This window comes from Bos mutus, chromosome 18 (genome assembly GCF_027580195.1).
Source record: "Bos mutus isolate GX-2022 chromosome 18, NWIPB_WYAK_1.1, whole genome shotgun sequence".
NCBI lineage: Eukaryota > Metazoa > Chordata > Mammalia > Artiodactyla > Bovidae > Bos > Bos mutus.
Window position 1 is genome coordinate 45,902,827 of NC_091634.1, and position 25,761 is coordinate 45,928,587.

Consider the following 25,761-nt stretch of genomic DNA (forward strand, 5'->3'; position numbering starts at 1 on the left):
GATGATGCAACAGACCTGCAATGCTGAGCCAGGAAAACTGTGAGAGGCTATTGTAGATAGAAATTCTCAACAGGATACATTTTCCATTCAAACATACAATCCATAAATTAGACTCAGCAGTACTCAACTCAGATAATTTATATGCTGCTTGCTACAGGCTTAACCACTTGGTAGCTAACTTGGGAAAATACCTTCTCTGTTGTTCTGGCGTTAATTCCGAAGATAAAAACACTAAGGATTTAAAAAAATCTCTCAAAGAGAGGAAAAGAAAATCTGAACAACTTATAACAGACGTCTGAAGGACCATCTCACTTCTTAGGAGACTTCAACTTTCAAGGTTCTGGGATATAAAAAGGTGTCTTGGTATTCTCCATGTATTTGGCTGTTAATTTATCAAATTAATCCCTTACATCGTTACTGTAGAAAAGCTCCACTTTAGTGGAGTCCTTAGTTAGCTATGAAGATACTCTAAAGGCTTTCCCTGTGAATTTCTGCCTAATACAGAGCCCTGTGTAAATCAACAGTTACGGAAATGCTTGCTGGGAATCTGCTGGAGAGGGAAATGGATGCTGTGAGTTGCCAGTGAAATAGGAATCTCCTTTTCAGATCTGAACATTACTGAAGCCCCAGGATGGCTGACTAACCTGGTGATGATGTCAAGAGTAGTAACCTGAGGGATCTGAATCTGCTGAGGAGTCAGCCCATGCTGTTCCAGCTGCTTAGGGATCAAGTGCCTGTGGGCAATCTCTATCTTCTCCTCTTGTGTATACCCTGGAAAAGAAGTCATTGTGCTTTATGATTATTCACATGGCTTCCATAGTCCCAGGCTTCATTAATAAATCCAACACAGGTGCAATGGGTCTTGGATTTAGAATGGATTTAAGTATGACTTCGACTAAGATTAGAATAAAATATAATTGCCAGTCAGTACCTGCTAAAATTTCCAACTTTTTCACAAACAAAACAAGCACTTACTAAATAAGCACAGTGTCTGAAAGTCTTTTGATTAAAATCACATCTCTCACGTGTATACCTGTGGCGGATTCATTTTGATATATGGCAAAATCAATCAGATCAGATCAGTCGCTCAGTCGTGTCTGACTCTTTGCGACCCCCTAAATCGCAGCACGCCAGGCCTCCCTGTCCATCACCAACTCCCAGAGTTCACCCAAACTCATGTCCATCGAGTCAGTGATGCCATCCAGCCATCTCATCCTCTGTCGTCCCCTTCTCCTCTTGCCCCCAATCCCTCCCAGCATCAGAGTCTTTTCCAATGAGTCAACCCTTCGCATGAGGTGGCCAAAGTACTGGAGTTTCAGCTTTAGCATCATTCCTTCCAAGGAAATCCCAGGGCTGATCTCCTTCAGAATGGACTGCTTGGATCTCCTTGCAGTCCAAGGGACTCTCAAGAATCTTCTCCAACACCACAGTTCAAAAGCATCGATTCTTCGGCGCTCAGCCTTCTTCACAGTCCAACTCTCACATCCACACATGACCACAGGAAAAACCATAGCCTTGACTAGACGGACCTTTGTTGGCAAAGTAATGTCTCTGCTTTTGAATATGCTATCTAGGCTGGTCATAACTTTCCTTCCAAGGAGTAAGTGTCTTTTAATTTCTTGGCTGCAGTCACCATCTGTAGTGATTTTGGAGCCCAGAAAAATAAAGTCTGACACTGTTTCCACTGTTTACCCATCTATTTCCCATGAAGTGATGGGACTGGATGCCATGATCTTCGTTTTCTGAAAGTTGAGCTTTAAGCCAACTTTTTCACTCTCCTCTTTCACTTTCATCAAGAGGCTTTTTAGTTCCTCTTCACTTTCTGCCATAAGGGTGGTGTCATCTGCATATCTGAGGTTATTGATATTTCTCCCAGCAATCTTGATTTCAGCTTGTGTTTCTTGCAGTCCAGCGTTTCTCATGATGTACTCTGCATATAAGTTAAATAAACAGCGTGACAATATACAGCCTTGACGAACTCCTTTTCCTATTTGGAACCAGTCTGTTATTCCATGTCCAGTTCTAACTGTTGCTTCCTGACCTGGATACAAATTTCTCAAGAGGCAGGTCAGGTGGTCTGGTATTCCCATCTCTTTCAGAATTTTCCACAGTTTATTGTGATCCACACAGTCAAAGGCTTTGGCATAGTCACTAAAGCAGAAATAGATGTTTTTCTGGAACTCTCTTGCTTTTTCCACAATCCAGCAGATGTTGGCAATTTGATCTCTGGTTCCTCTGCCTTTTCTAAAGCCAGCTTGAACATCAGGAAGTTCACGGTTCACATATTGCTGAAGCCTGGCTTGGAGAATTTTGAGCATTACTTTACTAGCGTGTGAGATGAGTGCAATTGTGCGGTAGTTTGAGCATTCTTTGGCATTGCCTTTCTTTGGGATTGGAATGAAAACTGACCTTTTCCAGTCCTGTGGCCACGGCTGAGTTTTCCAAATTTGCTGGCATATTGAGTGCAGCATTTTGACCTTTTCCAATCCTGTGGCCACTGCTGAGTTTTCCAAATTTGCTGGCATATTGAGTGCAACACTTTCACAGCATCATCTTTCAGGACTTGGAATAGCTCAACTGGAATTCCATCACCTCCACTAGCTTTGTTCATAGTGATGCTTTCTAAGGCCCACTTGACTTCACATTCCAGGATGTCTGGCTCTAGGTCAGTGATCACACCATCGTGATTATCTGGGTCATAAAGATCTTTTTTTGTACAGTTTTTCTGTGTATTCTTGCCTTCTCTTCTTAATATCTTCTGCTTCTGTTAGGTCCATACCATTTCTGTCCTTTATCGAGCCCATCTTTGCATGAAATGTTCCTTTGGTATCTCTAATTTTCTTGAAGAGATCCCTAGTCTTTCCCATTCTGTTGTTTTCCTCTATTTCTTTGCATTGATCGCCAAGGAAGGCTTTCTTATCTGTTCTTGCTATTCTTTGGAACTCTGCATTCAGATGTTTATATCTTTCCTTTTCTCCTTTGCTTTTCGCTTCTCTTCTTTTCACAGCTATTTGTAAGGCCTCCCCAGACAGCCATTTTGCTTTTTTGCATTTCTTTTCCACAGGGATGGTCTTGATCCCTGTCTCCTGTACAATGTCACGAACCTCATTCCATAGTTGATCAGGCACTCTATCTATCAGATCTAGACCCTTAAATCTATTTCTCACTTCCACTGTATAAGGGATTTGATTTAGGTCATACCTGAATGGTCTAGTGGTTTTCCCTACTTACTTCAATTTAAGTCTGAATTTGGCAATAAGGAGTTCATGATCTGAGCCACAGTCAGCTCCTGGTCTTGTTTTTGCTGACTGTATAGAGCTTCTCCATCTTTGGCTGCAAGGAATATAATCTGATTTCGGTGTTGACCATCTGGTGATGTCCACATGTAGAGTCTTCTCTTGTGTTGTTGGAACAGGGTGTTTGTTATGACCAGTGCATTTTCTCGGCAAAACTCAATTAGTCTTTGCCCTGCTTCATTCCGTATTCCAAGGCCAAATTTGCCTGTTATTTCAGGTGTTTCCTGACTTTCTACTTTTGCATTCCAGTCCCCTATAATGAAAAGGATATCTTTTTTGGGTGTTAGTTCTAAAAGGTGTTGTAGGTCTTCATAGAACCGTTCAACTTCAGCTTCTTCAGCGTTACTGGTTGGGGCACAGACTTGGATTACTGTGATACTGAATGGTTTGCCTTGGAAACGAACAGAGATCATTCTGTCATTTTTGAGATTGCATCCAAGTACTGCATTTTGGACTCTTCTGTTGACCACGATGGCCACTCCATTTCTTCTGAGGGATTCCTGCCCGCAGTAGTAGATATAATAGTCATCTGAGTTAAATTCACCCATTCCAGTCCATTTCAGTTCGCTGATTTCTAGAATGTCGACATTCACTCTTGCCATCTCTTGTTTGACCACTTCTAATTTGCCTTGATTCATGGACCTGACATTCCAGGTTCCTATGCAATGTTGTTCTTTACAGCATCGGACCTTGCTTCTATCACCAGTCACATCCACAGCTGGGTATTCTTTTTGCTTTGGCTCCATCCCTTCATTCTTTCTGGAGTTATTTCTCCACTGATCTCCAGTAGCATATTGGGCACCTACTGACCTGGGGAGTTTCTCTTTCAGTAAACAAATACAATACTGTAAAGTTAAAAAAGAAAATAAAAAAAAAAAATAAATCAACTTAGAGGCAAAAAAATGAATAAATAAATAAAATGGTATCTCTCTTAAAGAGAAAAAAAATCTCACTTTCATTACGATAAAGATATAATTTAAATCTCCTCAATTTAAATGCAAGTTTTATTTTATTATTTAAAAGAAAAATAAAGCTATCCTTTTTCTTTAGCATAATTTTCTGCGTAATTGAAAAAAACTTACAACAGTAACAACAGAGGCTTCTATTAAGACTTCAAGGGAAGAGCTGCACAGGGGCTATTTCCAGAAGTCCAACTGTAAATTTTCGCAACAAACAAAACAGAAACTACGGCGTCCCTATAAGAGTTTTTTCCTTACATGTTGGAATTACATAGATAATTTATATATTTAAAATACTTTATGGTCTTATCCACTTAAAAGTCTCAATAAGTAACAATTTACTTTCTCTTTAAGTCCTGTAAGATGAGTGTCCCCTATAATGATTGCCCCCTTTCCTTTTAACAAGCAAAAATTAAAAAGATGAATGGACAGGAATCTATCTTTTGGTATAAAAAGGAGATTAAAAACCACCATTAGAGCTAAAAGATAAGATAAGCAAACCTGAGAAGAAGGTGGCACCAATGTCCACCTCTGCAGCAGCTGTCCTGATTATTTCACTTGGTGAATATGTTAATATATCTTATGGATTTCTGCCTGAATTTGGAGTTTCCATGCAACTGGGTCTCATTAGTTATTTATTTTAGTCTTATAAATAAGCACAAAGCAATTTTAAAATACTCCACCGTATTTTAAAACTACAGGATCCTGCAGGGTTCACAGATAACTAAGAAATTGAATTATCATTTACTTGAGAGTAAAAATATATTTCAGTTTAATATGAAATATATATTCAGATTATATTTATTGTTATCTATTTTTATTTTAAAAGATACCCACTGACATTTGATCTTTTCTAGGGAGAAGTAATTCTGGACAATTTAAATAAGGTGAAAACACTGGGATTTACTTAGTGTTAGTAACTAAAAAGGGCTTCACAGGCGGCAACAGTGGCAAAGAATCCACCGCCAAAGCAGGAAACACAAGAGACACGGGTTCTATCCCTGGGTCAGGAAGATCCCCTGGAGTAGCAAACAGCACCCCACTCCAGTATTCCTGCATGGAAAATTCCATGGGCAAAGGAGCCTGGTGGGCTACAGTCCATGGGGCCATAAAAAGTGACATGACTGAGCGACTGAACACACACACAACTTAAGGACTTTTTAAAAACACAGTCCTGTGAAGAAGGCATGGTTAAAAAAAAAAAAAGTATGTAAGTACTTGACAGATTCAACTAAAAAGAAGAATTTGAAAGTACTCTGTAATTTTATATAAAAATGAGGCCAGATGTAATAAAGAGAAGTTTTAGGATCTACTTCCTAATGAGAATAAATGATTAGATTTTCTAAGAGATAGTAAAAACTTCCAAATCTGATAGACAGGAAGCTACACTGGCAATGAGATCTATTTTTGGTTTTTAGACATATACTTTGAAAAAGTAAATTATTTTATCTATAATTTTAGAAACTGCTTCAAAGAAGAATATCTTATTTTCCATAAAAATAATCAGTTTTCAATGCTAAGTTGAATCTGAAAGTGTTACAGAACATACAATGTATATTGTATAGAACATAAACACACTCTTATCTGTCATGTTTATTTTATAGATGTTAAATCTATATAAAAGCTGGTTTATATGCCAGATTCAGAACTTCTGATCAACACTGGCAAATCAATTTTTTACTCAAAATTCCATAGCTCGACCAGTTTTAAAGAATTCTGCTCAGAAAAGCAACAAATAGCCTTTTATTTAACAAAGTAATGACTTTTGTTTACAAGGCAAGTACCTGGCACCTGAATGATCTCCATCCTGTCCAACAAGGCAGGGGGAATGCTAGCAGTGGTGTTGGCAGTAGCGATAAAAAGGACTTGGGAAAGGTCAAAGGCCACGTTTAGATAATGATCTGTGAAGTTATGGTTTTGTTCAGGATCCAACACCTGTGGGAGAACAAGAAACACTGAAACAGAGGCAGTAGTTCCAACAGAAAACCACATAAATTAAAACACACGATGATATTTCTGCTCAATACAGTTAGTTTGGGAAATATGGGGATAACATTAAAAATGGGAAACATGTTCAATGTTAAAATTCTCTTAAACATATAAAAGCACAAACAAGCAAAAATTAACCATTCAAACTTTGTTCTCAAAATCTATTAATGACTCACTATGTGGCCACAAATAAGCTACCAATCCCGCAGAACCAGTTTACCTCCTGGTAACACACCCCCTCTCAACTGCTATGAGAATATAAAGTAAATGTGTATGGTATTTTGAAATTCTAAGGTAATAGGTAAAATAATAATTAGTATGTTCCTTCTCAAACATTATCAGAAAGTCTTTAACAGTTTTTCTTTTTTCGGCTCATCACGGTAAGTAGGATCTAGTTTCCTGATCAGGAATTGAACCCATGCCCTCTGCAGTTGGAAACACGGAGTCCTAAAGACTGAACCACCAGGGAATGTTCCTGATGGTTTTTTAAAAAGCAAAATCTTCCTGTTTATAATGAGCAAAATATTACTATCCCTCGAAAATATTTTAATTGAATAAATTAGATATTTACTAATTAGATTCTTAAAATGTTGAACAACTATATATTAAGGAGACTATATCTTCTCAGATCACTGTTCAAATGCTCCAAGTTGTAGGCACTCACAGGGGAGAGGCCTACACTGGACTTTAAAGAAGGCAACATGTGGCTTCCACGTTTTAAACTTCAATATCTTAACACTTACGCTTAGACTGGATTAGTACAGATATAAACAGGGTTAACATGCACAGTCAAAAAGGAAGTAAAATGACTTAAATACTTAAATCAATCACAATTTTACTATATAACCAGCTTTTCCTTGCTTCTGATTCCCTTTCTAAAGTTTTACTTATTTTTAAACGTATCCACAAGTTAGTCTTAATTTGAAGCCCTTTTCTTGAAAACTCTTGAATTTTGTTAAATATTCATTGTTATTGGTAACTCAGTGTATATCTAGAATACAATTCCCAGGGAGTTCTACTATTTATATCTTCATAAGACTTAAAATAATATTAAATGTCAAGTCAAAGACAATTCTAATTATGTTCAGTATAAACTGGCTAAGTGTAATATTACTGTCTACCAATGATCTGAAAATTGCTCATCTATGTATGGCATTCTTAGTTAAACTGACTGGCTAGTTAAGTAAAAATTTCTCATTTAATGGCTGTAATTAAATTTAATACATACATGTTGGATATGTTGCCATCCAAGAGAAATAATTTTTTTCCCTTAAAATTTTAAGACACTGAGTTTTTTTAAAAGTAGGAAAATCAGTAAAGCAATGTTTTCTGGATTATGAATGAGGTCTTTTTAAAGTGTATTACTGGACACCTAGGTTAGGAGGAGAGAAAATCAGTGATGCTCAATTTGCATACCTCCATCTTTTATTAGGAAAATACAAAAAAAAACTGTAGAGTTTGAACAACATCAAAAATAATAATGATCATTAGAATGCCAGATAAGAAGCGTTTCTAGGAACCATTACTCTGATGAAACCTTAAGGTAAACTGTTGAATCCAGGGAGTGACACATTTTATAGTGAGAATTTTTCAGCTATCAAACCTCTGCTTCTTCCCCAAGCCTTGGAATGAGGGCTTCCATGGCCCAACTCACCCACATAAAGGAGCAGATTTCAGGAATGACCAGAACTGTTTTTTCTTTCTTCTCATTAAAAGTTATCTCTATGTAAACCCCAAACTATTAATTCCTACCTATGCAGAATGACTGGGAATGGAAACAGCTATGATATGACATTGTATTCTCAGGGATGTGAAGTCAGCACAGTGATTAAACTATGGGAAGGGGTGTATGCCGAGAACTGTTCTTCAGTAACTGTTTCTGGCAAAAGAAGAACTACCGATATTTGTTAGGTAACCCAGGAATATACTCCACATATTATACATGATGAGGCAACTATCATCTCTAAGTATGATATTAATGGTATGGTGATACTTTTTAAAAGTCTGTACCTTTTAGAGGTAGATGCTAAAGTATTTATGAAAAGATATGACATCTGGAATTTGATTCAAAATAAGTAAGAATGGGATGAAGGAGAATGGGTAGGAACAGACAAAACAAGATTGGCCATGAGGGACTTCCCTAGCAATCCAGTGGTTAAGAGTCTGCCATCCAATGCAAGGGTCACAGGTTCAATCCCTGGTCGGGGAACTAAGATCCCACATGCTGTGGGGCAACTAAGCAATGCAACTAACTACTGGGCCTGCACACTCCAGAGCCCAAGTGAGCCTGCATGCCACAACCAGAGAGCCTGCGTGCCACAACAAAGACCCAGCACAGCCAAAAAAAAACACCACCACTGGCCATGAGATGGCAATTGTTAAGGCAAGTGACAAATTTTATGGTTAATTATACTGTTTTCTCCGGAGAAGGCAATGGCACCCCACTCCAGTACTCTTGCCTGGAAAATCCCACGGATGGAGGAGCCTGGTAGGCTGCAGTCCATGGGGTCACTAAGAGTCGGACATGACTGAGCGACTTCACTTTGACTTTTCACTTTCATGCACTGGAGAAGGAAATGGCAACCCACTCCAGTGTTCTTGCCTGGAGAATCCCAGGGACAGGGGAGCCTGGTGGGCTGCCGTCTCTGGGGTCGCACAGAGTCAGACACAACTGAAGCGACTTAGCAGCAGCATACTATTTTCTCAACTTTTGTTAGTTATATTTTTTCACAACAAAAGTAAAAAATAAAGTACAGTAAAATAACTAAAATCAACTCTGGAAGCCACACACAAATACTATAGAAATTAAATCAGTGATAATGACCAAGCTGAGAAAAATGTCCAGAACATAGAAAACGAAGGCAGTAAGGCTATGTAGAGGAAAGATATGGAAAAAAATAACAATATCCAATTCATACCTAATTGATGTAACTAAAGAAGAGGTCTCAGCAAATGTAATTAAAGAAATAACCAAGAAAATATTCCAGAAGACTCAACACTACAAACTGAAAAGCCTTAGACTCCTCTGTGCAATAATAAATGACAGAACATTATTAGGATAACACCTGCAGAATTTTCACGCATAATCATGACTTCTTTAAAAAGTTTCAAAAGTATTTGACTACACAGGATACATGTAGCAACACGTAGGATACAACAGGTAACAATGTGCATGCCTGTGAAGCCACTGTCCAATTGTGACTCCATCTGTATTTTGTTTAGACCAGGGGTCATCAAAGTGGAATGTTTACAAAAGCCCCGAGGTGCAAGTAGAAAATATGAGTACATATATTCATCTTTATATGTCTATAAATACCAGAAAGAAATTAGTTTTTAAAATATTTACTACAAGAGTAATGCCCTCACTTGAAATACACATCACACACATATGAGATATTCTAAGAGAAGAGTAGAAATCCCATAACATAATGGGCTGATGTGGGAGTCCTCACTCATCTGCTTTAATTGTGATGATAGTACAACTGCAGTCCATGTTTTCCTGATTCAGTATTTTTATAGAATATAAATGGATGAATGGAGTGTTTAAAAAGATTTCTGCAACATATCATTAAAGATAATAGAGGCAAAAATGTGAACAGTAAGGAAATAACAGGAGTTGACACTTATTTCTGGAATAAGCTTTGACAGCCACAGTACAAAATAAAATAAAAACAATTACCTAATTAAAATACATCATTTTCACCAAAAATAACTGCTTAACCTTTAAAAATGTATTCTGTACGTGCCGCATGTATAAATACCTATCATTAGTACAACGGCACATATATGTTATGTTTATGTTGCGTATTTATCTTTAGTTATAGATTGACTCGTATCCCCTCAATGTATAATTGGAAAAAGGGTCTTTAAGGAGGTAATTAAGGTTAGAAAAGGCCATTAAGGGTGGGTCTCTTATCCAATATGACTGGTGTCTTTGTAAGAGAGGAAGAGATGAGGCATGCATGAGCACAGAGAAAAGGTCATCTGACAACACAGTGAGAAGGCGGCACAAGTCAGAGACCTCAGGAAAAATCAAACCTGCCAACACCTTGATTTGAGACTTCAAGCTTTAGAACTGTGAGAAAATACATATGTTTGTTTTTTTTTTTTAAAGAAATCCAGTCTGTGGTATTTGTTATGGCAGCTTTAGCACACTTTGTTGTTGTTTAGTAGTGAAGTTGTGCCTCTTTGCAACCCCGTGGACTCCAGCATTCCCTGTCCTTTACTATCTCCCTGAGTTTGCTCAAACTTTTTGTTCATTGAGTTGGTGATGCCATCCAACCATCCCATTTCCTGTCATTCCCTCTCTTTCGGCCTTCAATCTTTCCCACCATCAGGGTCTTTTCCAATGAGTTGGCTCGTTACGAAAGTATTGGAGTTTCAGTTTAGGCACCAGTCCTTCCAATTAATATTTAGGGTTGATTTCCTTTAGGATTGACTGGTTTGATCTCCTTGCTATCCAAGGGAGTCCCAAGTCTTATGCAGAACCACAATTTGAAAACACCAATTCTTTGGCACTTGGCCTTCTTTATGTTCCAGCTCTCACATCTGTACATGACTACTGGAAAAATCGTAGCTTTGACTACATGGACCTTTGTTGGTAAAGTGATATCTCTGCTTTTTAATAAGCTGTTTAGGTTTGTCGCAGCTTTTCTTCCAAGAAGCAAGCATCTTTTAATTTAATGGCTGCAGCCAACATCCACAGTGATTTTGGAGCCCCAGAAAATAAAATCTGTCACTGCTTCCACTTTTTCCCCTTCTATTTCCCATGAAGTGATGGGACTGGATGCCATAATCTTAGTTTTTGAATGCTGAGTTTTAAGCCAGCTTTTTCACTCTTCTCTTTCACCCTCATCAAGAGACTCTTCAGTTCCTCTTCACTTTCTGCCTTTAGAAGGGTATCACCTGCATATCTGAGGTTCTTCATATTTCTCCTGACAATCTTGATTCCAGCTTGAGATTCACCCAGCCCAGCATTTCTCACAATGTACTGTGCATGCAAGTTATATAGGCAGGGTAACAACGTATAGCCTTATTGTACTACTTTTCCAATTTTGAATCAGTCAGTTGTTCCACGTCCAGTTCTCTTGCTTCTTGACTTGCATACAGGTTTTTCAGGAAATGGTTAAGGTGGTCTGATACTTCCATCTCTTTAAGAATTTTCCATAGTCTGCTGTGATCCACATAGTCAAAGGATTTCGTGTAGACAGTGAAACAGATTGATTATATTCTTTGCAGCCAAAGATGGAGAAGCTCTATACAGTCAGCAAAAACAAGACATGGAGCTGACTGTGGCTCAGAATGTAGGGAAAACCACTCGGTCATTCAGTTATGACCTAAATCAAATCCATTATGATTATACAGTGGAGGTGATAAATAGATTCAAGGGATTAGGTCTGGTAGACAGAATGACTGAAGAAGTATCGACAGAAGTTTGTAACCCTGTACAGGAGGCAGTGACCAAAACCATCCCAGAGAAAAAGAAATCCAAGAAGGCAAAGTGATTGTCTGAAGAGGTTTTATAAATAGCTGAGGAAAACAGAGAAGTGAAAGGCAAGGGAGAAAGGAAAAGATAAGCCTAAATGAATACAGAGTTCCAAAGACTAGCAAAAAGATAAGAAATGAAAAATGCAGAGAAATAGCAGAAGACAATAGAATGGGAAAAACTAGAGATCTCTTCAAGAAAATTGTAGATATTAAGGGAACGTTTCATGCAAGGATGGACACGATAAAGGACAGAAACGGTAAGGACCTAATAGAAGCAAAAGAGATTGAGAAAAAGTGGCAAGAATACACCAAAGATCAAAAAAGGTCTTAATGACTCAGATAACCACAATAGTGTGGTCACTCATCTAGAGCCAGATATCCTGGAGTGTAAAGTCAACTGGGCATTAAGAAGCATTACTATGAACAGTTAGTGGAGGTGACAGAATTCCAGCTGAGCTATTTCAAATCCTAAAAGTTGATGTAGTTGAAGTGCTGCACTAAATATGCCAGTAAATTTGGAAAATTCAGCAGTGGCCACAGGACTGGAAAGATCAGTTTTTATTTCAATCCCAAAGAAGGGCAATGCCAGAGAATGTTCAAACTACCATACAATGGTGTTCATTTGGCCTGCTGGCAAGGTTACGCTCAAAATCTTTCAAGCTAGGTTTCAGTAGTATATGAACCAAGAAATTCCAGATGTATAAGCTGGGTTTAGAAAAGACAAAGGAACCAGAGATCACATTGCCAACACTTGGATCGTGGAGAAGGTAAGGGGATTCCAGAAAAACATCTACTTCTGCTTTACAGTTTACAAAGTGTTTTTACATGTATTCTTCTTGCTTTAATACACTGTGAGGCATGAGAAATTCTCACCCAGGATTTGGGTAGGTGGGGAGGAGGATGTCAGGGACATCCCTTGGTTCTTCCATATCTGCATCTTGCTTCACTCTACAGAACCACAGTCAATAAGGAACTGATGCTATCAGTCACTAAACCTCAGAGATAAGCACGCAACCCAGGGTGGCACTTACTTAAAGGTATCATTTGAGGTTTTTGTACTTTTAGTTTAGAATATTAATAAATCAATTGTCAAAAGAGTGACTATCAAGTTCTATGTCAGAAAATATAAATATATGTCAGCTATTCCTCATCAAACATCAATTCAACAAACATTACTGAATCGCCACAAAGTACTAGGTGAACACTTAAAACATACAGTCAAACAAACATACGGGGGCTATTCCTCTCCTCCTACTACTTGTGAAGCTGTCTTTGGTGGACTTGTTTCACAACTCTCACAGACAGTCTGTTGGGAAAATCTAACTATCTATCAGGGAATCCACATTAAGTTCTTTTCAACAAGGTAACAGTGTGTGTCTAATGAGAGAATCTGTTATATTATCTGAAAAATGCTCCAATTCAAGTCTTCAAGTCTAAAGTCAGCATCTAACAAACGACTGAAATCTTAAATAATGTTTATTATTCTATCATTCATAGTACTGATTAGTAAACTAGTTACTGAGACAAACGAGAACTGTCTTTGAATAAAAACAAGCAAAACCAAACCAAATAAAACTCTTATCTCCAAACCCTGGGGCTCTTAAAGTGAGGTAACTATGCTTTTTATTGTCCAAAGAGGCCCCACTTCTAAGACTAAAAGAGAATGCAATTAAGAATTAGGCATAAGCAGGAGTGTCCCACGCAAAACAGAAATGATGGTCTCCCTACTTGTAAGACACATCCCAGTCCATCCTGTCCTCAGGAGATTACAACAGAAAAGAATCAGGAAGCCAGAGGGAACTCAAAGCAAGGGAAAAAAAAAAACTTTCACAAAGCAAGTTTTCCCTCAGTTTTAAAAACCAATTTGAATATTAATATTATTTTACATAAACCAGGGTAAAGAGAGGGGCAGAAGTGGTAAAATAAGGAGGACTGGTTAAAGTAAACTTAAGAAGCAGTCAGATGCCAGATCCCTTCCCCTATCCCAGTAAAGTACTGGGATTTCCTTAAGAACATAAATCAGCAGGTCCCTGTGCAGGTGACACGGCACAGCTGAGCAGAGTACATACTCTACTGAAATCAACAGCTCAGGTGAGTGCATACATCCGGGATGCTGAATGCTTCCCCTGCTTGGCTCCCAGAGGCTGGCAGCTGGGCCTTCATTCTCAAGCCAAGAGACTTGAAGAGTCTTCCCTAAGAAATGTGACCAGCCTTAAAAAAAGACCTAAAGTTATTGACACGTGAGGTTCCCTAATCAAATATATTAGTCAGATGACCTACCCTGAAAATCGTAATCAATAAACCCTCTCTCACATGCTTATAGCTTCCCATCAGCTTTTTAAAATCCTATTAAATATGAATGGGGCTTCCCTGGTGGCTCAATGGTAAAGAATCCATGCACCAAGCAGAAGACGCACATTCAATCCCTGGGTTGGGATGATCCCCTGGAGAAAGAAATGGCCACCAATTGCAGTATTCTTGCCTGGAATATCCCATGGACCGAGGAGCCTGGTGGGCTACAGTCCATGGGGTTGCCAAGAGTTGGACAGGACTTAGCAACCAACCAATCAACTAATTTTATATATGAACAGACAAAACTGTCAGACATCTAATGAAAGATTCTAATATAAAAAACAGAGACCAGAAAAAATATATGTAATGAACAGACAAATGAAGCTTTAGAGCAAAGAAAGAAAAAAATTTTCTTAATCTGTTAGTATTTTTCTCACAGAGATAAAAGGACATTTTACAACTATGTAACAAGAGCAAGGTACTATAAAAAGAGCATGCAGAGAAGTTAAAAAAAGGGGGGGGGGTTCTCTGAAATGACAAACTCAGAGAAGGATTAAAAGATAAAGCTGAGGAAGTCTTCAGAGGAAGTAGAGCAAACCATAAAAAAAGGTGAGTAATAGGAGAGATAAGAAAATTAAAGATCTAACATCAAATTAATAGGAGCTCCCCAAAAATGAAGGAGAAGAATCACCAACAAAAAGATTCAAGAAACTTTTGTAGAAATAAAAGGAGAGGATTTTTCAATACAAAGAGTCTTCAAAGCATCAGCAAAAATGGAAACAAAGAGACTTATGCCATGGCAGATTAGTTAATCTTCAGAACACTGGGATAAAGTGGAGATCTGAAAAGTTTTCAGAGAGTAAAACAAGTTACAAAAGTCAGAACCGCAACAGCTTTGTTTCATCAACAGCAACAATGAAGACTGGAAAACAAAGGAGAAATTGTCTTTACAAGTTTGCAGGAAAATTATTTCCACCTGGAATTCTATACCCAGTCAAACTACCAATCAAGTATGAGAGAACAATAAAGACATTTTCTGATATTCAAAGTTGAAAAATGTTTACATTCAGGCTTTCTCAGAAAGCTACTGAGGGACTAACACCAGGACAATGAGAGGATAAATCAAAAAAGAGGAAGACATGGACTACAGGAATCAGGAAACCCAACATGGAGGAGGTGAAGAGTGACCCTCGGACCACAGCTCCATGCCCAGGGTGGGAACAACCAATTTAGATTGACGGAAGACAAAAATCAATAAAACACAAAGTATTTGAAAGTCTCCCAAAAAGAATCAGATAGTTGGTGAAAGTAAACAAAAGAAACAAGACAATCATTAACTTCAAAAACATTTTTAAAAACACAAAAAAACACAAAGGACAGAAAAAGAAGAGTGATCATGGTTCACATGGTTCAACTGTGAAAAGCGCTTATATAACTGTGATAGTGTAAACACTCAACAATGACTTAACAAAATCAGGATACAATTTATATTGGGAGATTGGAAGTATAGGCAGCAAACTCATCTCCTATAGAAAGGAATCCACAGATAACACCCAAACCTCTAAAATCAAGAAAGCAATAGAGCCACACTATCTCAAGAAAGACCTAAAAGTAAGAGGGTCAAAGTGCAGAAAAAGAAATAAGGTACCCCAGGGAGGAGACTTGCTTGCTGTTTTTTGTAGCAATCTTAAAGAATTGCTATTCTCTAAACAACTAAACTGATAAAAAAGGAAAAAAAGAAACAAGAGGAATTATTAGAAAAAGAACAAAGAAAATCCCTCAGACATTTAAAATTATCAAATGGCTTCAGACTTTAGTTTGTATTGAAGTAATTTTCCCATGACTAAACCCACATCAGTGTATCGCATGCGTGCGTGCGAAGTCACTGCGGCCATGTCTGACTCTGCAGCCCCATGGACTGTAGCCCACCAGGCTCCTGGGTTCATGGGACTGTCCAGGTAAGAGGACTGGTGTGGGTTGCCATGGCCTCCTCCAGGGGTTCTTCCTGATCCAGGGATCGAACCCGAGTTTCTTTTATCTCCTGCATTGGCAGGTGGGTTCTTTACCACTATCACCACCTGGAAGATCCACATGAATGTATAAGTTCCCTAAATATGATCATCTACTCTTAGCCACACTCTTCCAGTGTGAATAAAGATGGAGATCTTGTAAATCTTACCTCAAGCAGAGCTGCTGCAGGATCACCCTGCAGACTTTTTCCTAGTTTGTCCACTTCATCTAACAGGAACACTGGATTGTTTACCCCTACAGTCTTCAAGCCATTGATTATCCGGCCAGGCATGCTGCCAACATAGGTGCGCCTGCAGAAGGCAAGCCATAGATTAGCAACAGAGAGATGGCAGGAGGCAGGCACAGTATCGCTTAGAAATCAAAATTCTGGATCAGGAAGAAGTCATTTAGTTACCACAGGAGATAACTATAAATTTTAAAAGCCCTGTGATACATCAAAGAATGATCAGATTCAATTCTTATTTTCTATTTAATTCTGACTGTAAATTACCCATGATATTGGATATTTTACCACTTAGTCAAACTGAAAAAAATTATACTTTAGTCACATAGTTACGATTCTTACACTTCCAAGATGCCAAAACATCCAGAGAGCCCTATGAATTTAATTCCCATATTTTTCATAGCTTTTCCAGGCATCTTTCTGGCACTTCCCAAACCCCAGTGTAACTGCCTTTTTACAGTCTGAAAAGGCTGACTCGAGGCTGGCTAAAACATTATCACCATATTCATGGAGGAAATTAGAATGGGTTCAAAGGCCCACTCAAAATACTTGCAGACCCCACCCAAAAAAAGAGAAAAATTCCAACTTTTTTATTTTCATAGACAATAATTTGTTACACATAGTAGTAAGAGGATCTGGGACCAACAGTATTTATAGAAAAATTTCATTAATTCTGGCCTTTTGAATAAAACTGCGTTCACCCTATATACACCAACTGGCATAACCAAGCTCAGCCAGACATTTGGTTGTGCATTCAAATGTTGGAGGCTGCTTTAACATATCTGAACAAAAATCATCTACATAACTGACAGATGCAGAGCATGACACGAAATAAAAATATGTTTGTCAAACTAAAAACAGTGCCTTTTTTACAAAGCCAGTGAAACTGTATTTTAAGCAGCAATTTCCTGATTTTAATTATAACCCTCCGGCCTAAGCCATGAGAAATCAAATGCTGTTTGTGAAGAGGCATGAAAGGGTGAGAGCCTGCAAGAAAGAAAGCAAGGACCAGTGGGACAGCGGCCGTATCGCATGATCGGCACAAAGCCGGCTCACGGAGCAATCCTGCCACATGACTGGTATAAAGTAGGACAGAGTAAATCGTGACCTTTGAAAAGACAAGAAAGCCTCAAGAATATCGTAGGAATGCTTTTCATCTGGGGGAGTGATTGAGGCCCTGGAACCAGATACAATAAACGCTGTCCGGTTATAATGAGGAGTTAGCACATTCAAGACTTCAGAACAGGATATAGGAATCACAGGACTTGTAAGTAATAAGTTCTCTGAAATTCTCTCTCTGGAGAACTGACAGATTTGTCAGCCTTTTGTGAATAAGCAGGGAAGGAAAATTAAAAAAAAAAAAAACACAAAACCTCAAAGCTCTAAGGTTCATTTCTTGCTGCATTAATTTCTTTTCCTTTCCTTACTGTTTTTGATAGGCAGATTTCAAAGCCAAGTCCTGATTCTAGACCTACAGTCATGCAGAGAAAATAATATTCTAGATAGCTGCCCTTTCTAAAGAAGCAGCAGAAATCGAAGTACCAGTTATAGTATACAAACAACTCCTCCTAGGCTTTCTACTGTTTCCCAGAACCTAGAAGATAAGGTCCAAACTCTTCAGTCTGGAATTCAGGGTTCTTCACAATCTAGTCCCCACCACCGGCTTTCCAACCACAACTGAGGTTCTATTAATACCCCTTACGCTTTTTTTTACCTTTGTTAATACGGTTGAGTTCCTGCTCTTAATACCCTCCCTGCCTATGTAAATCTCAGAGATCCTACTAAACTCTTCCTGACCACCTCTCACAAAGGGATCTTTCCAATAATGCAATGTCCGCAGCATGTACTGGCCCTGCAGTTCTCCTGATTCACACTTAAGACCTAGGTTTTACCCATGGATACCAAGCATACGGCCTCCTCTAAAGAGCCAGTGAGCACTCTGATAATGGAAAGTGGGTCTTAAAACAGATCAGATGCTGCATATAGAGTTGTAAGATCGTTTCCCAAATAGAAGCCCTTATTTGCTTAAAGACACCAGATGAATGATGCCAGGACCCAAAATATCTATGACCACTGTTAAGGTCATATAAGTCTCTGAGTACTGCTTTGCATAAATAATGTGACCCAAGCCTCAGTTTCCTCATCTGCTAAAATGGGGATAATGGCAATACCAACCTGATAAATTATATGAGATCACGAAAGACTATTATAGGTAAAGCACACAGCCCAGGGCCTGGCACACAGTAAGCTTTCAAAAGATGTAATTGTAACTGTTATTAGTAATAGCTACTTTAAGTCCACTTGTAATTTCCTGGAAAAAGATACAAAGGCAGGTGTCATTACACCTCAGTTTGGGTCCCATTTCAGTGTCTAGTCTTTTCATAGTGAAACCGAGCCCCCCAGACCAAGTTCCCTTACTGAGCTAATGATTAATCTATCCAAAACTCTATTCCTTTCTTGTCCCCTCTGACCTCAATCATGCACTAATGCAACACTGACCAACCAGAGTCAGATGACTGACTGGTGTCGATAACATCGCCAGTGTACTGAAATAGCTGTTATAAATCTCATTGTTTAACATACAACTCAGGTTGCTTCTCCAAGGCAAGGAGTCCCAAGCCATAGACAACCTGGGCAGAGAATCATAAACCAGAGACATTCAGACTCTTGAAACTACAATTAAGAAATGTCACAGAAATGTCACGCAATGATAATTAACCCCAGCCTCTTTGTTCCCCGCCTTTAGAAAAACCCCTTGCTCAAAGATCAAGTGGAACTGGATCTGAGGCTTGTCTCCCACAGGATTGCTGGGCACCCTGCAATGAACCCTTCCTTTGCTACAAACCTGCTGTCAGAGTTCGGCTTTCTGAGCCGTGGGCACATAAGCCTCAGTTACAACAGCCCCAAGAGTGTTCAATGCCCCTAGAGCTCCTCCATCACAGGTGACACCCCCAAATGTGTACCACTAATCTAGATGTCAAACCAAGACAACTGTGATCAGAGCCTGTGAGCTATGTAAAGTATCTGTAATGCGCTTGTGTTTTGCTAGAAGGTATGGGTAGCATGCAATTCACTGACTGAAATTACAGAACATACTATGACTAAACCTTTGGACTAAACCTGATGCTGGGAAAGATTGAGGGCAGGAGGAGAAGGAGACGACAGAGGATGAGACGGTTGGATGGCATCACCGACTCAATGGACATGGGTTTGGCTGGACTCCGGGAGCTGGTGATACACAGAGGCCTGGCATGCTGCGGTCCATGGGGTCGCAAAGAGTCGGATACGACTGAGCGACTGAACTGAACTGAAACCTTTGGAATATGAATAAGATGACAAAAAATGTAGCTGTAAGTGCTACACACTTACAAATATACACAAAAATGTTCTCTTTCAACAAACAAACACAAAAAATTTAAAAAACAAATTAGCATCCTGAGAAACTACAGAGGTAGGAAATAAATGATTTTACAAATTGTAACCTTTTTGAAGCAAAATACTCTCTTTCGAGGGCAAAATACTTCTTCCTTATGATACAACATCTAGAAAGCAATATAACATAACACAGGAAAGTTTGAGGACATTTTCCTTTTATTTTTCTAAGAATGTATAGCTCCAATCACTTATTATTCAGCCTGAATACATAACTATCTTGGAGTTTTTCTCAAAATTAAACTATACGCATGAACTTGAAAATATATAGATCCATAGTTGTAATTGTTACCTAGGCTTATTGTTGTAATTGTTCACAGGCTTATCAGGACAATTCAACCAGTGTATGAGATACAAAAGCAAAAATGCCTACATAGTTCAAAATTTAAGTTTCAAGATTAGCATTCTTAATTTTCCCAAAAGCAATCTGTATTATACTTGAGAAAACAACTACATAAAATTACAATATCATCTACTTATAGCTGCATGGCAATCAACTATTTTACTATACTGCATCATCTCTAGATACAGTCAAATCAAATCCAACATAGTCCAAGAGGCTGGTCATTCTGTCACTGCCAAGGATATCTAAATGTTAGGAATAAGGGGTGTCTTTCCTTACTTCTTTTCCAGTATGTAGAGAGGGAGGAAAAAACGGCATTTTCCCATCAATTTTTTCATGCCTATCCAATGAAGGAGCACGTATGGGCTACAAAACAAACTATTAAAGTGATATTCACAAACAATTTAAAGTAATATAAAAAGTTTATGTTATAATGTTAAGTTGAAAGGGTAGGATGATAATTCTATTGCTTTAAAAATGGGCAAAAGCTGCCTGATGAAAATCTGGCAGGTGTGTGTGTGTATGTGTGAGTGTGTGTGTGTGTGTGTGTGTGTGTATCTCAAGTTGGATAAAGTAATAAACCTAAAAGAAATCCTAATGAGCTCTTTTTAAAACAGAAAAACAGTCTTTAAGGAACTAAAAATAGTCTTTAATATAGCATGTCTAAACAAATCAAACTGTTCTGTAGCAGTCTTTCCTAAATCTTAGACAGTCATTTGCATGGATGTGCTCATCCAAAGGACTGCCTGATTTCCAAGATGTTTTAATCTTACTTGAACTCACACAGCACTTACAGAGCACTTACCATGCTTGGCACTGTGCTTGGCAGTACAGATGTACAGAGGATTAGAAAATACAAAATAATCCCTACCCTACAGAGCTCCTACTTTTACTATATTTACATTTTACCTCTACAGAAAGGTATTAGAAATGCCAGAGACCTGTATTATTTAATCATTAAGGAGCACAACAGTCCAGAGGAGAGCAAGATCATCACTGACTGCACTTATCTTAGTGGAGGAAGCCTTGGGTTGCGGCCTCAAGACAAACCTGGAAGCTTTTCGGAGGCAAAGAAGAGCTATATGCAAATACACGTTATTAAAGGAGACTGATGAGCAAACAGTAACATGTCTGGCGTACTATGCTAAAAATATTTCAAAACCTCGCTGCTTCAGTTATTTTTCCCTTGTAGAGACTAATAATGAAACAGCTAATTTACTTAAAATCTCACTATTTCAGGTTACATATGAAAATTTATCAACGTGAAAAGCAAAAGTTCATTTTTCTTCTCAAATTGGTTAAGAATTGAGCTGAGGATTCCTTACAATGATATAACTTTATCATCTGAACAAACAGCTAGTAAGTGACTTTCAAAGAGTTACTCTCATCAACAACCTGAGAAATATCACAACATATATTTCACTGAGGAACAGCTAATGAGAAAAGATCATTATGCAAACATGATTTTATAAAACCTCACCCCAAAAGAAGTCACTTTATCTTTAGTGTTTATGAACTGATTTAAATTATTTATATTTAAATAATTAAATTATTTAAATTATTAAAACATAAGTCAAAAACTGCTGGGCACAGAGATTCCATGACTTATAAAAATAGACAAAAATCTCAATGGAGATACTGAGAAATATTAAATTGAAAAAAGGGGGTAGTTAATATGGAGCATAAACAAGACTGTTCTTCCTCTAATCCACCAAAACAACATGAACTTAAACAACGGGACAACGTTCAGTCAGATCACTGTTATTTTCCCAGTCTAGGATTTACATGTAAACCAAGTCTTTTTCTTCCCATCTCCCACCTCATTGTCATTTTAACTCTAAAAGAGAATATCTTAGGTTGTTTTTAAAATCAATTTCTAACTTATTAGCACCTTCCTCCACGTATCGGGCACGTCTACCAAGAGGCTGGCACTCAATGCGTGGGAAACCGGGGAAAGTGAGTGGCAGGATCAAGAGAACAAGCAAGGGAGATAAGAGAAGGCAGCTCTGTTTCTCCTTGACTATTTTAAGGCTGCTGAACAGCGGTGCCTACTCACAGGCTGAAAAACAAAACTCCGCGTGAACTCTGCTTGTGAGCATGTGACCAGGACTAAAATGCCAAGACCTGGGTGTTCCCCAAATGCCTCAGCTGTGACGCGGAGCCACTTGTTCCCACAAACCCCACCCCATGGTGGTGCTATAATCCTCTGCTGTCTCCTCTCCCCCATCACCTCCTCCAACCAGTAACTGTCACAAGCGCATACTCTGCTCTCAACTGGCCTTCCTGTTATCCAGCACTCCCGACTCTCCACCAGCTTCTCAACAGGTTTTCAAACAGAAACTTTCTCCAGGCTTTGGTCATGTAGGGGGTGGGTGGGTAATAAGTCCCCAATACCACAAGCACAGATGGCCGCAGTGTTCAGCAAAACAGCTGGTACAGTGATGGCTAGGAAGTACATGTTACCAGCAAGGTGTACGGAAAAATCAGGCTTAATAGAATGATTCACAGACAAACCCGCATACCTTTTATTTGTCAGTGATCATAACCTCAACATGCACCATAAAAAAGCTTATACACAATACACAAGATTCTTTCACAAAAGATCCATAAAAAAAAAATAAAACTTCATTTTCTTTAGGTTCAGTTCTCTTAACAGTCATACACACAAATGTATACTCACTTGAAAAAAGAAAACAAATTTTCTATCTATCAGTTTCAGTAAAGATTTAAAACAGGGATCTGTTTAAACCCAACAATGCTCATAATAAGTGGTGAGGATTATGACCTTATATATTGCCTACCAACCAGATTTCCCAGGTGGCGCTAGTGGTAAAGAACCCGCTTGCCAATGCGCAAGACGTGTAAGACATGCAGGTTTGATCCCAGCGTCAGGAAGACCACAATCCCTGGGTCCTGAAGGGCGTGGCAACCCACTTCAGTATTCTTGCCTGGAGCAGCCCATGGACAAAGGAGCCTGGCGGGCTACAGTCCACAGAGTTGCAAAGAGTTGGACACAACTGAAGCGACTCAGCACGCATATATGCACCAACAGGCATCGTAAGGATACATTTTCCACAATTCTGCCACACAAATTACATAATGTTCCAAACAGGATATTTTAGGTACAATTTAAGAATCAGATTGAATTTTATAAAAAGTCATACTGAAGCTTATAAATCCAAACATGTCCTCCTGAGAACTGAGAATTAAAATAACGAAAGGTAATTTTTATTGAATGTTCAGTGTGTGCTGGGCACCAAGCCTTACTAAATAATCAACACGAATGTAGGAAGAAATAAGGACAAATACCTACATGTCATGTGCCCAAGACATTAATCTTATAACAGTATCTTCACAAACTCACTCTCTAAATTTCATCAAATACTCACACAATAATGTGCCACAGATAAAAGGAAGAAATAAATGAAGACAACTCAGAGTGCAGGAATCAAGTCTCTTGCATGGAGAACACCTCCCTAAAGCTCTGTACGTACAATCTGAAGACTCGGGCCACAGATCTAGCTTCTCTAGGATAGGTCCACGATGCCAATTTCTTTACAAAAGCGAACTACAGCCTCTAGTGGCACATGAGAGAATAAGAAAATCTAGGCAACAAAAACATGATTGGAAATTGCCAGAAAGACCAACCCCGATCGATTCCTTGATCTAATCTGCAGTCCTTATTGCTTGTTTACGAAAATCTTGAAATGATTTTTCTTCAATGCATAAGAATTGTAAATAAGCAAGTAAAAGAGAATAAAAAGAACCACATTTTCCCATCCCTGCTTAAGGATCCCAAGAATAAGGCAGATGAAAAATAAGGTGTCATGAAAGCATCATATTCTTTTTTCTCCCACAATTCAAGTTTAAACCATATTCACCAAACTGTAAACACACATTTAAATTACCCTTGGCTACTGGTAATTGCTCAATGCTTGCATTGGCAGGCCTGCCAAAGCCCCTACTTATAACCTGCAATGCTTTTGCAATTTCAAGATCAAAGGTATGATCTTGAGGACAGAGTTTATCTTGAGTTTAATTATTTTCTATTCCAAGTTACATGCCCTCTTTTAAAAAAATTATTTTAATTGAGATATAACTGACATATTACCTTATATTAGTAGTATGTCAACGTCATATGATTTTAAGTATATAGCACCATATTTTTTTAAGCAGTTCATAATTTCTACATTCTTAAATGTTCTACGTTTTTAAATGTACTGTAACACATACACCATAGGTATGTCTTCTCACAACCTGCAGCTATGAAACAGAGGTTCAAGCTTTCCCAAAGCATCTTCCAGTCTGAGCCACAGAGAATAAAACAATGAACATAACATGAAAATCTCACTCTAATAATGTCAGATTAATCAGAGACACAATTCTTATAGTTTAATGTATTTTTATGGAAAGGGTGTCAAAAATGCAAGGATAAGGCTTAATAATTTTTTCTCCTTATTACTCATTCTCACACTACAAACCAGCCTCCTTGAAAGAAAGTTTAAACTGCCAACATAATAAATTTGTTATCAAAGATTTCTTACCTCCTCCTATTTGCCTGCTATTTGCACTTACTTCTTAAACTCTAAAAAGTTATAGGTCATTATTTATGAAATGTTATAGGGCCAAAATGAATATAACGATATAATATTTAATAACTGATTTATAATTGCATTATAATGAGATTCCAGGAAAGCTGAGACATAGACTCCCCATCCACCATCGCGAAGATATCAAGGTTAGTTGGGTATACCTTGACGACAGAGGCAAGTAAGTACCATAAATGTCCTTTGCAATCAAGGTATCACAAAGAGCCATTTTAAGGAAAAGATCTATATTACGCATTGACTTATGAGGGGGCTCTAGAAAAGGGTGGAGAATCAGAGATTAAAGTGAGAGAGGTCCTCTACCTGTGTCCTCGAATGTCAGACTGATCACACACGCCTCCAAGCGCAATCCTGTGGAACTCTCGGCCCAGGGTCTTGGCCACTGATCTTCCCACACTTGTTTTACCAACCCCAGGAGGGCCGACAAAGCACAGAATGGGGCCCTTCAGGTTGTTTTTCAGCTGCCTGACAGCCAAGTATTCCAGCACTCTTTTCTTCAATTTTTCCATGGCATAATGATCATTATCCAGCAGAACTCGGGCTGCTCGGATGTCCAGACGGTCTGTCAAGTAACCCAACAGAAACAATCTGAGCACATGGAGCTATTCAATGGAAGAACTCCAGACTGGCAAGAGCCAGAATAGCTTTTTGAAAAAAGAGGTGATAACAACAGGCTTGGTTTCTTCTAAATGAGTCTTCATAAAGACCTGAACTTGGTTTTCTTGCTTAAGTATTTATAGAAATAATAGATATTACACAATTAAAAACTCAAGGAGTTAATACTCATTCCATTTGGAATGATTTTCTATATACACGTTATTTCTATGAAGACAAGTAGAATATTTCTACATATTCTACTTGTGCTTGTATTTGTTCTTTTTAAGTGGTTTTTTTCTTATTATTATGTTAGTTATATATGCTCATGCCAGAAAATCTGATGACACTAATAAAAAAGGATGAAAATACTCACCGGTAATCTCATTTCCCCACAGAGAGAATCACTACCTTCACTTCAGAAGTGCATTTTATTCCACATTCTGTGTGTGTGTGGGTGTGTACGTGCACACACACTTATATGCCTGTTTTTCAAACTAAGATTATA

General features: G+C 38.4%; 1 protein-coding gene across 1 annotated transcript in view; it reads right to left on the reverse strand.

The window, feature by feature from the left end:
* LONP2 (lon peptidase 2, peroxisomal) overlaps window positions 1-25,761 on the reverse strand; it is an 84,574-nt gene that overhangs the window by 36,054 nt on the left and 22,759 nt on the right. The window contains exons 7-10 of the mRNA XM_070388468.1: window positions 24,963-25,221; window positions 16,203-16,344; window positions 6,040-6,190; window positions 645-771 (exon numbers count right to left, since the gene is read on the reverse strand). Coding sequence (XP_070244569.1) covers window positions 645-771; window positions 6,040-6,190; window positions 16,203-16,344; window positions 24,963-25,221 — 679 coding nt within the window. The remainder of the gene's footprint in view (window positions 1-644; window positions 772-6,039; window positions 6,191-16,202; window positions 16,345-24,962; window positions 25,222-25,761) is intronic.